The 13,146-nt window shown below is 35.9% G+C and overlaps 1 protein-coding gene across 4 annotated transcripts in view; it reads right to left on the reverse strand.

Annotated features, from left to right (window-relative positions):
- PLS3 (plastin 3) overlaps window positions 1–13,146 on the reverse strand; it is a 97,003-nt gene that overhangs the window by 19,690 nt on the left and 64,167 nt on the right. For all 4 annotated transcript variants that reach the window (XM_086386834.1, XM_086386832.1, XM_086386831.1 and 1 more), the window contains 5 exons: window positions 11,192–11,355; window positions 5,215–5,344; window positions 4,350–4,482; window positions 1,565–1,646; window positions 643–808 (listed from right to left, as the gene is read on the reverse strand). In XM_086386834.1, coding sequence (XP_086242960.1) covers window positions 643–808; window positions 1,565–1,646; window positions 4,350–4,482; window positions 5,215–5,344; window positions 11,192–11,293 — 613 coding nt within the window. In that variant the 5' untranslated portion in view covers window positions 11,294–11,355. The remainder of the gene's footprint in view (window positions 1–642; window positions 809–1,564; window positions 1,647–4,349; window positions 4,483–5,214; window positions 5,345–11,191; window positions 11,356–13,146) is intronic.

Here is a 13,146-nt window from a genome sequence, read left to right on the forward strand (position 1 = left end):
ACTGAGAACTCCCAATATATATTCTTCCCCCAAAGTAACTGAAGATTGATATGGTGATTTCTGGAAGAAAATGTGAATATTTGGAGTGATGCTTAATATTTTAAACTTCAAAAGGAGAGGACAATGTAGCACTTCCTAGGACCTTAGGACAATTGTATCACATACGCTTATACATTCTACAAGTCTATGATGTGATATCAAAACCTATGCTATAAAAATGGTGCTTCTGCTAATTCAGGAAATATGAGACCATCAAGGGCAGGTTAGAATATTTTTGAAGAGCCATAAATGTATAATATAATAGAAAAGGTATTAAAATTAAAGGAGATGGTGTGCCTGAGGGTGGTAATGGGGTGGGGACTATGTGAGTAGAGCAGAAAAGAACTTTGCACAAATTCCTTAAACTCTCTAGGTTTTCGTGTCTTTATTGTGAAATGAATTCTAAAGAGCCAGACAAATGTTAATTACTACTAAAGAAGAAAGTTGTGATTAGGCTGTTTTCCTGAATAACACTATAACATTACCTTCTGTTAATTCTAGTTATCATCTAATCACCGCAATTAGGTGAAAGTATGACAGTCTGCATGACTAGAAAAAAATAACCAATAAACAATTTTCAAGATCATGACTGTGTTTCATTACCTTCATTCCTGCTTAATTCGATGTCAGCAAACAAACCGATCTTAATGATCTGCCACAGCAGTCCCAAAACCAGGTGAGGTTTCCCAGCCCTCAAATCCTCTGCACCAATGTTCACAACATGACATCCAATGGCTGAAGCCGAGTTCAGTGCCAAGTTCAAGTTTTCCTGCAAGACAGCCAATTTATAATACTTGCTTCTTGACATTTCTGGTTTTTTAGTCTTTTTTTCCCTTCACTGAAATGAAATTATGTATTAAGTTTACCCATACATTATCCACAGAAAGCAATATCCAAGCTTTGGTGTTAAAAGCATAGCTAAAACAAATCTGGCCTCTTTTTTATAGTCTTTTTCAGATTTCCAAGGCAAGTTAACGGCATTTTTAGTTAGTCCCTATTGAAAGATACTGACCCTAAAGGAAAAGGCTGAGTTACTAGAGTAAGTATATCCATGTGGGTTATGTGTTGAATTTCTTAAAATGCCTAAATGAGAGGTCTACTGAATACACATGAGAGTTCTACAAGTTCTGAATCTCCTCATCCCAAGAGATGGTCTTGCATGAGGAAATACTGCTATATAACACCCTAATACTAGATGGAAAATAAAAGCTTTCTATTCTTTAAACATGCTAATTAACTAAGAGCTTAAACATGCTTGCTTATTTCTATATGTTTGAATGCAAAATGTAATGAAAAGAATATAGGGCTTTGCAGTTAGACCTGGATTTGAACTTTAGTTCCAGCATTATTAACCTTGGTACACCTCTGAAATCTTTCTGCATCTCAGCTTCTATGAAATCTGGAAAATAATCCTCAACTCAGAGCTGTTGTAAGAATTAAATGAGAAGATGCAAAATGCAGAGCCTTCAGTCTATAAAACAGGTCCTCAAATAATAGTTTCATGGAAGGAGAGAAGAGTGCATACCTGAATGATGAATGGTGTGAGTTTCTTCTTGTTGATTGCTCTCTCATCAATTGTATCAGGAACTGAAAGGTTGATCATTTTACTGAAACAGAAATTTTAAAATATTGACTTATTTTTTAAATAATCCATGAATATTCACAAATATTTTAAGGCTTATTATAACACGTATCTCATGTAATCTGAAAAAAAAGCAATGTATGACTTCAGTCAGGTTGATCAAAAAAAAAACATACATATAAAAATGCAAATAAAGGAAAGACCAAAGTGTTTATAGTAGTTGAATATTTCTGAGTTGGGGATTATGGCATATTTTCTTATTTAATGTTTTGTACTTTTCACATTCTTTTACAAGAATGAATTACTTGGATATTAAAAACTTTGTTAAGTGTTAAAAACAGATAACATCCCACATTGAAGATGAATCTCTCTGTTAGATTATATAATGTATAATTAAAATGATTTCATCTACAAAGAGTGAAAATTAGTTGAGCATGAGATTCTTTCATTCACCAAATATTTATTGAGTAACTAGATGATGCACAGGTACTATATTTGGTGCTAGAAATACAGTGATAATATTGATAAAAAGAAAAGTTGTATTAATTGGGGCAGGATCTGACTTAGAACAACCTCATTTGGTAAAATTTGGAATTAGACTCTAACATTTTAGATGTTTATACTACTGCCCTAAAACAAGTTATTTTTAGAGAAAACCATGCTTATTTCCATGCAAAATTTAAATATTAAATAAATAGTATCATATGAGTCTCTCTATTAAAATATTGGAAATTATTTCTTTACAGCCTATAAGTGGCAAGTAAAAGCATATCTCACATTTTTAGAAATCATCTTTTTAAACAACCAAAATGATCGTATTGGAAAAAAAATGAATTTTATATATTGTACACTGTCATCAGAAATATACCCACTGCACTGTTCTAAGTGTTCCAATATGTATTTACTTAATGCTCACAACAACTTTCTGAGCAAGCACAATAATATGGGGATCATAATGGATGGATCCTGAAATGCAAAGCAGTCAAATACCTTTTTTTAAAAAATAATTCTTCCCTGCTATGGTTTATTACTAGAGAAAGAAATGGCAACCCACTCCAGTATTCTTGCCTGGAGAATTTCAAGGACAGAGGAACCTGGTAGGCTACAATCCATGGGGTCAAAGAGTCAGATGCAAATGAACACACGCACACATGGTTTATTACAGGATATTAAATATGGTTCCCTATGATATACAGTAGGACTTTGTTTATTTTGTACATAGTGTATGTCTATGCTTTTGAACTGTGGTGTTGGAGAAGACTCTTGAGAGTCCCTCGGACTGCAAGGAGATCCAACCAGTCCATTCTGAAGGAGATCAGCCCTGGGATTTCTTTGGAAGGAAGGATGCTAAAGCTGAAACTCCAGTACTTTGGCCACCTCATGCGAAGAGTTGACTCATTGGAAAAGACTCTGATGCTGGGAGGGATTGGGGGCAAGAGGAGAAGGGGACGACAGAGGATGAGATGGCTGGATGGCAACACTGACTCGATGGACGTGAGTCTGAGTGAACTCCGGGAGTTGGTGATGGACAGGGAGGCCTGGCGTGCTGTGATTCATGGGGTCACAAAGAGTCAGACACAACTGAGCAACTGATCTGATCTGATCTGATATACACTATAAAACACTAAGTGTTTTACATATAGTTATAGTGTACTTTATATATATTGTGTGTCTGCTAATGCAAAACTCCTAATTTACCATCCCCCTTTTCCCCTTTGGTAACCATAAGCTTGTTTTCTATGTCCTTGAGTCTGCTAGTTTTATGAATAAGTTCATTTTTTTAAATTTCCCATATAAATGATATCATGTAGTACTTGACTTTCTCTGACTTCACTTAGTATGATAATCTCTAGGTCCATTCATGTTGCTGTAAATGGCATAATTCCATTCTTTTTATGGCTGAGTAGTGTTCCATTCATCTTCTTTATCCATTCCCCGTCGACTGACATTTAGGTCATTTCTGTGTCTTGGCTATTGTAAAACAGTGCTGCTATGAACACTGGAGTGCATGTATCTCTTTTAGTTTTCTCCAGACATATGCCCGAGAGTGGGATTGCTGAATCATATGGTAACTCTATTTGTAGTTTTTTAAGGAACCTCCATACTTTTGGCTATAGCAGCTGCAGCAATTTACATTCCCACCAATAGTGTAGGAGAGTTCAAAGGGGTCAGTGTCTTGATTACAGTTATACAGATACTGAGAGGCAGAGCCTGAAAAGGAACCAGGCAGACTGATTGTAGAGCATGCTGTTAACCACTGTGCTCTACTACTTCAAAAGAGAGGTAAATCTACTGACAAGCTGTTGATAATCTTTTACCTTTTTGGCTGAGACACTGTTGGGTCTAGGGCAGCAGCAGTGACAAACATATTTTTCAGAAATAAGTAATTGGACATTGAAAAGTGGCAAGTGGCCTGTTTTTCTCTTTTGGAATTTATGGTACTTGAGAATAAAGAGATACTGACATAAAAGGCTTAACAAAGTTGAAATGCTTAGCTTGCTCCATGATGAGAAGAAACTGGAAGCTGAAAGCTCCTCTAGGAAGATGTGTCCAGTCTGAATGACTGAGTTTTATATTCACCTTTGGTGGCACTTTCACAGACAGACCTGAAGATGAAATGGACAGAACCTAGACAACTTTCAATTCTAGTTTTTCCCCAAGAAGAATCCGTCAGGCATCCAGAAACGACTGTATCAATTACATGGAAGACTACTCTTGGAAATCTTACCAAAGCACAATTCCATCACCAACAGCTTTGAACAGGTCATCGGTATTTGGGTTCATTGGTATGACGTGCCGGCAATCTGGATCATTTTCCAAAGCTTTGTTTATCCAGTTAACAAAAGCATATTTTTCTTCCTCTAAAATTATGTGGAATAAGAAGACATTAGTTTATACTCTAGGTTAAATATTTGACTCTAAAGCCTGAAATAGGTGTTCATGAGCACGGCAGTTAGTGTGTCATAATCCTGTGTTATCCTCTTTGGAAACCCAAACAATTGAATGCAACACAATAGCTCTTAGGAGCTATAAAATTAACAAAGAAATAGAGCAAGGTTAACTGATATTTACAGAAATTACAAAATTCTTGGAAGTTAGTTACAAAATTCTTTAAAAATTCTATTTGTATTACCACAGGTGGTGCTAGTGATAAAGAACCCACCTGCTGATGCAGGAGACAAAAGAGACGTGAGTTCCATCCCTGGGTCAGGAAGATCCCCTGGAGGAGGGCGTGACAACCCACCCCAGTATTCTTGCCTGGAGAATCCCATGGCCAGGGGAGCTACAGTCTATATGGTCATAAAAGAGTCGAACAAGACTAAAGCGACAGCACACACTGCTATAATAAAGCCTATTATTGTATCATGTGTTGTATCATATCAGTATTGTGCACATATTGTATCATGGCTCTTAAAAGCTAACAAAGCTATATAATAAATACCTGTAATGCTTTTATGGCAAGTATTAGCCACAGTCCAAATACAGATCACAACAACTTCAACTGTATTCTTACCTAGGAGGCAGGGTTTTTCTAGAGCCTCTCCTTGACATTATAGCAGGCACCCTATGTAGTTCACTGTGTTAACCATTACCTGAGTAAGAATGCTGCGTTCCTTCACTGGACAGCTCTGAAGTTCCTCCCAGAGCACAAATCCCTTCTTTCCTGTTGATGGCTTTGCGGAAGGTTTTGGCTATATCACTGCTTTTTACCTCTTGGAAAATCTATTAATGAAAACATGTTGCTGATTCACAATTTTCAATCTGGCACAACTATAAGCATATTGATCTTCTTTTATATGCTGGTAACCTACATTCCCCCCCACAGGTGACGAGTGTTAAAAGATAAAGCAAACTAAGCTTGAGTTTTTAAAATGCTAAACAAGTACTTCAATACTGCTACCAAAAATTAAGCACCAGAAATCAACTGTACACACTTGTCAAAAACATTAAATGTCACATGCATTGAAATCTGCTTTAAGCCAAAAACTAGCGTAGTTCAAAGGCATAGGTAAATCTATAAATTTTCTAGAACAAGGAAGACTCTGTTCTTTTCCTGCAAATAAAAGACTGAAGGATTTCCCCTTTCTTTAAGCACGATATACAGTGCAAAGAAATATGGAAATTTTATAGCTCAACCAAAAAAAAAATATTTCTTATCCTAGGGTAGCTTGGTAACAGCTAGAACAGAATAATAAGGGGGAAAATATGCTTAGTTGGCAGCAGGAGATGAATAAACCCAGAAAAGAGGCTTTTCAGTGATTTTCTCTTCACAATAAGGCACAAAACCAGGATGGAACAAAGCAAATTTCACACCCTACTCTAACCCATTGACTGAATGACTGGACATTCCAAAGGTCTGCTTATGTAAGTCTGAAATACTGGAACTTACCTAACCTCCAATGTGTTCCTGAGCTATCAATGTGCATGGCTAAATTAGCCACCATCAGAAAAACAAGAGCAAGATGTAGTATTTTGATAAAAACTCCTTTAAAAGTTGTTTGGAACATACCAGGCTTATTGAAGGAAACTTAGAACCCTAATGGAAAAGTCACTGAGCAAATAGAAGATAACCCAAAGCCCTTTAGCATTATTGACAAGTACATACTCATACACACACCTCAGGAGGGGTAGCCTATATGTGAAGGTCACAGAACAGAGTCGTGGTATTTAGCAGTTCAGGCTGTGTCTGTGACAGCAGGCATGAGCAGGCATGAAATGCAGCCCACACTCCCCTAAGCAGGCCTGGGGTCTTGTGCAAGACTGTGGCAGGCAGAAACACCAGTGCCTTTTCACATTTAGTCTTTCCAGGAGGATACCTTTTTGTAATTAATTGACCAAGAGAGAGTGACTTTTGTAACCAGTAGGAAAGTTGCTATAACCCTGTCACAAAGTCATCTTTTCCTGTTACCATCCTTAAATCCTGGCCTTCCTTGGACTTATAAACCCAATTTTATTTAGGAAAATGGTAGGCACGAAGTTTTACAAAATCAAGCTTATTCACTTTCTATAGCTGTGATTTTGTGCTATGCCTGTAATTTCAGAGGTTGACTTTTAGAATGGGTGTGTGTGTTTGTGTGTGTGCACGCCTCCATCTATTATGTATAATATATAGACACACACATACTGACTACCAATGAAATCACTCTTCCTTCTCTCTGGCCATTATACTGACTCCTATTTAATATCAATAGTGTGGAGCTGACTCATGTACTCTGGGTAATTTTCAAATTATTAAAATCATTTTTACTCACACTCTGATTTCAACTGGAATTTCATTTATTTCACTTTACCATCCAAGCCAAGGTTATACAACAAAATGGTTGCTTGGGAATGTAGCAGTTTTCATTGTGATACATTTTGTTCAAACAAGTCCCTCTTTGGTAACTATCCATCTGCTCAGTGAAAAAGCAATATTCACTATCCCACCTCATTCTGAACTCTACTTCATTTAGTAGAACAGTGTCTAGTAAATTAAAATCCAAAATCTAAGTCTTTTCCTCAAGACTGAGATACTATAAATCACTGTAATGACAAAAAAAAAGCTCCCAATGTGAATGCCTTGGAGTTACTGCCTCAGAATGACATATGAAAAGTTATTTTTCTTATCACAATTATTTCTGTCTTAAGGATCATTACCTTCTAAAATTAGGTTGCTTCCATGATCACAACTTCAGCTGAAAAAATCCAAATTTGCATACATCATGCAAAAGAGGAGTAGTACAAATAATAATCATTTAAAAAAAGAATCTCTACAATATTCTAATGCAATTACATAGCTCTACTTAAACCCTTGATGCTTGGGAATGACATGTTGAATGCAAAGATGCAATTAAATTAGTTACATTTTCAATTGTCTTACAAAATTTACATGACCTTTCTTTTCTAAATATCTTTAAATAAATTCTTCAAGCCAAGTGCAAATTTGCAGTTTCATGGTATTTTCATCTGTTCTTTATATTTTAAACAAATGTTAAAAGATAGGAGATGACTGAAGATTTACGTATTTATTCAATAGATTCACCACGTGAGAATGAACACTTTATTTTCTACTTTAGTAAAGAAAACTCTCCAGTGGATGATAAGGCAAATTTGAGTATAAGCCTTGGCTTAACAAGAATCTCTGAAATCAGAGGAAACACCAGGCCAGCTACAGTGCTGGAGAGTTGTCAATGAATCTATTCAAAGCTGCCTGTTGTGATACTAATGAGCTCACTGTTTCATGCTGTTTTTCCTCCAGGACGAGGGACTTGCTTTATCATGTATGAACAAGCTCCTGGTGTACACTGCTCTCTCTGGTTCTATACATCTTTTCCAGTCTCTTTTATGAAACATGTATGTCCTGTATTCCTTTTAAAAGTGTCATCACCTTCCTAGATGAACACTAGTGGCTAAACCAAAGCAATGCAGAGACACAGGAGTTTAAGAAAGAAAGATTTCAGAAAGAATTGCAAAAAAATATGACTGGCTTCCAGTGTTTGAGGTTTGTTTCCAATATACTAGGTTTGAATTTTTACTATTTGGAAATCTGTTATAGGCCTAAACTTAGTAATAATAGGAAGAGAACACTGCCTGTTTAATAAATAGAAATAACTACCAACAACTAACACTTCTATAGTATTTGCTATATACCAGGTACAGTTCTAAGCACTTTGCTTATATGAAGTTACTTATCTCTATGATATACCGGTCTTTTGATAGATGTAGGAAAATACCTTACTACAATCTAAGAAGTATAAAAATCTAGTAACTTAGTTTTAAAATACTCAAGAGAAACAAGATCAGTTAATATATATTTAATTTTAATGTGTGACGTTTACATATAATTTGGGGACTCTTTTCTGCTATATATATATATATCCTTCTCCAATATTAATACAGACATTTTGTTGGTAGCCTGGTTTGCAATTAATACCTTTTAAGCAGCAATCAAATAAAAACCAAAAATCTAACATGCAAGAACATGCTTATTTCTATTTCCTTATGTTAATCCCTGACAGGAATAATGCGCTTCTTTTAGGGGAAGCACACTGACTGAAATGGCCCACCCTGTCCAGGCACCATAATAACCATTTGCATGAGTTGTTTTATGATAGGAGATCCTGGTAAGGAACAGGGAACTAATAAGCCACCACCAACTGGAAGAGTTCAGAAAAGGTCAAAAGGAGACACCACATGTCCGACCACCTCCCAGAATCCTTCTCTCTGGCATCCATCTTGGCTGAAAAAGGTGTGTACCACCAGGAGGGACTCTGAGTCAGAATGATTGGCTAAAGACAACCTGGAAACTAATCCCATCACCATAATACCCGAGACTTCAGGCCACTGGCAGAGCTGCGTCCTGGGTTCCCTTACCCTACTGCTCTCCACCCGGGGTGCCCTTTCCCAGTAAAATATCTTGCTTTGTCAGCACATGTCAGCACACTCCTCAGACAATTCATTTCTAAGTATTAGACAAGAGCCCAGTTTCGGGCCCTAGAAGGGATCCCCCTTCCTGCAACACTTCCTTTTTCTCAGATAACTAGGATCTACCATATTTTGTCTAATGATTTGTAAGAGGTTTCATTGATGACAAGTCAGATGGGAGTGAACAGATGTCTGCTTGGTTAATCATACACCCATCTTTCTTTCAGTACAGTCATGGTGGTATCATTCTGAAACTTCAGGTGAGTTATTTTACTGTCTTCCTTACCAGTTTTTTGAACAAAGAGGGGTAACTGACAAAGCCACTAGTTCCCTGTGTAATGCTGGGCAAGTCACTTCCTTTTTGAGAAACCCAGGCTTTTTTTTTTTTTTTATTTTGAGAAATGAAGGAGTATAAACATATTGATTTCTTCCAATTCTAAAATATATATATTTTAACCAACAAGGTTCTCATTATTTTTAAAAAAGTCCCGGTGATGCCAAAATTATGAAGCTTATTATTCACTTTTAAAGAAAATACTAGGTTAGTCACAGCCACAAACAGCTGTGTGGAATCAGCAACATTTCAAAATATACAAAATTAAATATTTCCCTAAGATGATTTTTCTCAAAGACAGTTTCATAACCGTCTCCTTAAAAATACTGGCACACTGCACATCTTGATTATTTAAGTCTGTTCTTCATAGTAGATTAAAAAATGCTGAGCAGCAAACTATATCAAAAGTAAGCAATCGTAGTTCACCACCACTCTAAGCTGCTTTAAATTCACAATTAAACATGCAGTTACAAGAGGGGCAAGTTATACATCAGAGGACATGCAAGTGCTCACATTGCAAGTCAATTGCAACTTACTATTGAACACAGGATTTAAAACAAAAGGCTTTGGCAATAACTGGAGGCAAAAAATGGTGGGGAGGAAATCAGTATTGCAAAAGAAGATAGCAAGAACTATAATAGCATTATAATTCTGATCCTTGCCCATTTTAAAACAGTAATGCTCCCTTCCTCCCTGCCCTGCCCCCAGGCAAATGCTATCTATCAGAAGAGCAGACATCATTACTTAGTCAATTTGCTTCTGGAACGCTCCAAGTGTTCTAAAGGGGCTAATTCTAATAGGAGAAAACATATCAGAATTTCACTTGCTATATTGAGCTGTGGTTACTGATGGGAGTATATGTTATCATTTCAGGTGTCTTGGGGCAAAAACAAACCTTAGAAAAGATAGGAGTGCTAGGAAGTTTGTGATAATATTAGGCACTAATTACTATCTGTAATACACATAAAGAATGCCAAATAAGATCTAGTCAAACTGAGTCTTAAATGAATAATAAAATGATGAAATCTTAAGAGTGTTCTTAATTGAGGAAACAGCTATTCTTTAATATCTATCTCAAATACTTTGTCAATGAATATGGATGGAAAATGTCCTATGTCCAGAAAAATTTTGACCCCACTAGCTAGCAGCTAAAAGCATTAAATTTCAATAATGAGTACCACACACACACTCGCTAAGCACTGAGTATGGAACACTAGGTGCTTGGGTATAGAATTAAGAAATCAGCCCCTAACCTTGAAGAGTATTTGATGATACTAGAGAAGAAAACAAGAATTTTAACTGCCTCTTCCAATGGGTTAAAAAGATATGTTTCTAACTTTTAATTATCAAAATCATCATCCTAGGGAAAATAGTACAGTTAACTACTACTGCCACAAGTTTAGCAAACATGTTTTTAATCAGAAAGTTGAACTCAGGAAGCTTCCAAGACTGTGAGTCAGGGTGTATCATTAACATTTGGGACCACGCTGTTCACCTATAGAAAAGAGCACTTCAAGGATGTGATTTCACACCTTGAAAAATGTCCTTTAATGATGCCCCCACACCCCCACAAGGAGACTGTTCACCTTACACAGCAAGCACAGTGTTATATCTTTGATTCTGTCAGTGTTTTTTCTCAGTTCTTTTGTTAAGATATTCTAATAGCTAAAAGAATGAACTAAATGCAGTGGGTGAGATGAGAGAAATTTTATTAGTTATAACAATACTACTATGATATATTTAGGAACTTAATAGGACTTATTACTAAAAGACCCCACAAGACAAAGAAGCAATCATTACTTCTAATAAATAGTAGGTTTTCACATACTTACATAAACAAATTCGTCAAAACTTATCTTCCCATCTTTATTCCTGTCACCATCCAGCATGAGTTTTTGAATAATTTCTCTCACTTTATATCCAGGTAATGGCATATTAGCTTCCTTGAAAAGCTCATGAAGTTCATAGTCACAAATGAATCCATTGCTGTTGAGGTCTTTTTGATAAGGGAGAACAAGCAAAAAAGTAAATAAGTTAACCTATAGAATATTTTTCTTCATTTTAGACTCAGTTCTTAAAGCTTAAAGTTTATAAGCTCGCCTAAATACAGTATTATCCTTTCTTATTGTTTGCTACCTAAAGAGGTCTGAAAGGGAAATGCAAATTTTAACTGAAAGGGCATGGCTTACATCATGTTTCTTGTATTTTGAACTGTATAAGTAGCTTAGCTTAAAAATAGCATCCCCAATATTAGGAAAGCACAGTTGTCTAATAAAATTATCATTGAATCATAAAGCTGACAGGACTTCAGAATAGATTATACACCAATAAAACACTGCCATGCTATAAAACAATTCTTACTGTAGCTATTTAGGAGTTTTATGCCCCTTATTCTCCCCTTTGTCAAAGATAACAGTTTGTGATTAATGCTAATTATATTACATAGAACACCTGAAATATGCTATCCTCTTGAGTGCCAATTTTTCAAGAGTTAATGTAAATAAATGTTAATCCAAAACAAATACAGAGTTCATAAAAATAAATGCAGTCGTAAGTAATGCAAATGTTTAAATGAAGTCTACAAATAATTTTAAAATTTTTGTGCTTTCATAATTTTAACAGAGTGTATCTAAGTGCTGATAATGCTTATTCTGAAACAATTAAAAATGAAAAATAAAACTGATCAATGACTAAAAGTTAATTTATTGGAAAAGAGGGCTAATGTCCTGAGGTGTAATCTTTTAGTAGACAGTTGGACTTTCACCAGCTATTTCATATACTTAAATGTTCAGAAATGCTTTTTATTCCTTAGGTCCTCCACTGATTTTCATATATAAATTTAATTATAATAGAGGGAAACAATCTGAATAGAGAAATGATTCAAGATGATGCCAACACCATTCAAGAATATATACTATGAAGTTAATCTATTTGATATATTACTTAAAAACTGTACCAAAACAAAAAATAAAACAAAATTGCACCAGATACCATTCCTAAGATTGGAGATACTGCAACCAATGAAACAAAGTCTTGCTAGACAAAAGCTCACCTTCTCATGACAATAAGCAAGTAACATATAGCATAAGTGCTATGAAGAAAAATAAAGAGCGGTAAGGGATTAGAATGGGGGCTATTTTGCCCTTCAGGGAACATTCAGTGCACAAAGGCCAGGAATGCTACTAAAAATCGTCCAGTGCATATGACCCCCACTCCCACTCCCATCCTGCAACACAGAATTGTACAGCTCAACATTTCAGTAACGCTGAAGTTGAAGAACTCTGGGTTATAGTGAATATAGGTGGGGATATGGGTGATGGTGGGAGTGCTATTTAGATAGAATCATCATGGATGGCCACTTTGATGCGGTAATATTTGAATGAAGACTTACCTGAGGTAAGAAAGTGAATCATGTGGCTATTTGTGGGGGGCAGATTTTAGGTAGAGGAAAGAACAAGTACAGTCTGTGATGTGAAAGTGTGTCTGATGTGTTTTGAGGACAGCAAAGATCCAGTATGACTTGAGCAGAGTAAGCAAAGGAGAAAATGAGAGATGAGGTCAGGGAACTGCTCATGTAAGCTCTTATAGACCATGGTACACACACTGGATTTTCTTCTAAGTGTGACTGAAGCAAAATTGATATTAGCCAATGTGGGCCAATTATTACAATATTAAATCCCCTGTATGAAACCATTTCCCTAATAAACTGAAAGCTGATGAAATTGTTATGTTTATTTTTAATGAAGTATATGATTCTAGAGTCAAATATTCTTAAGCATAGATTACC

This window comes from Bos grunniens, chromosome X (genome assembly GCF_055505025.1).
Source record: "Bos grunniens cultivar Pamir isolate PY7600 chromosome X, Bosgru_T2T1.0, whole genome shotgun sequence".
NCBI classification, from domain to species: Eukaryota; Metazoa; Chordata; class Mammalia; order Artiodactyla; family Bovidae; genus Bos; species Bos grunniens.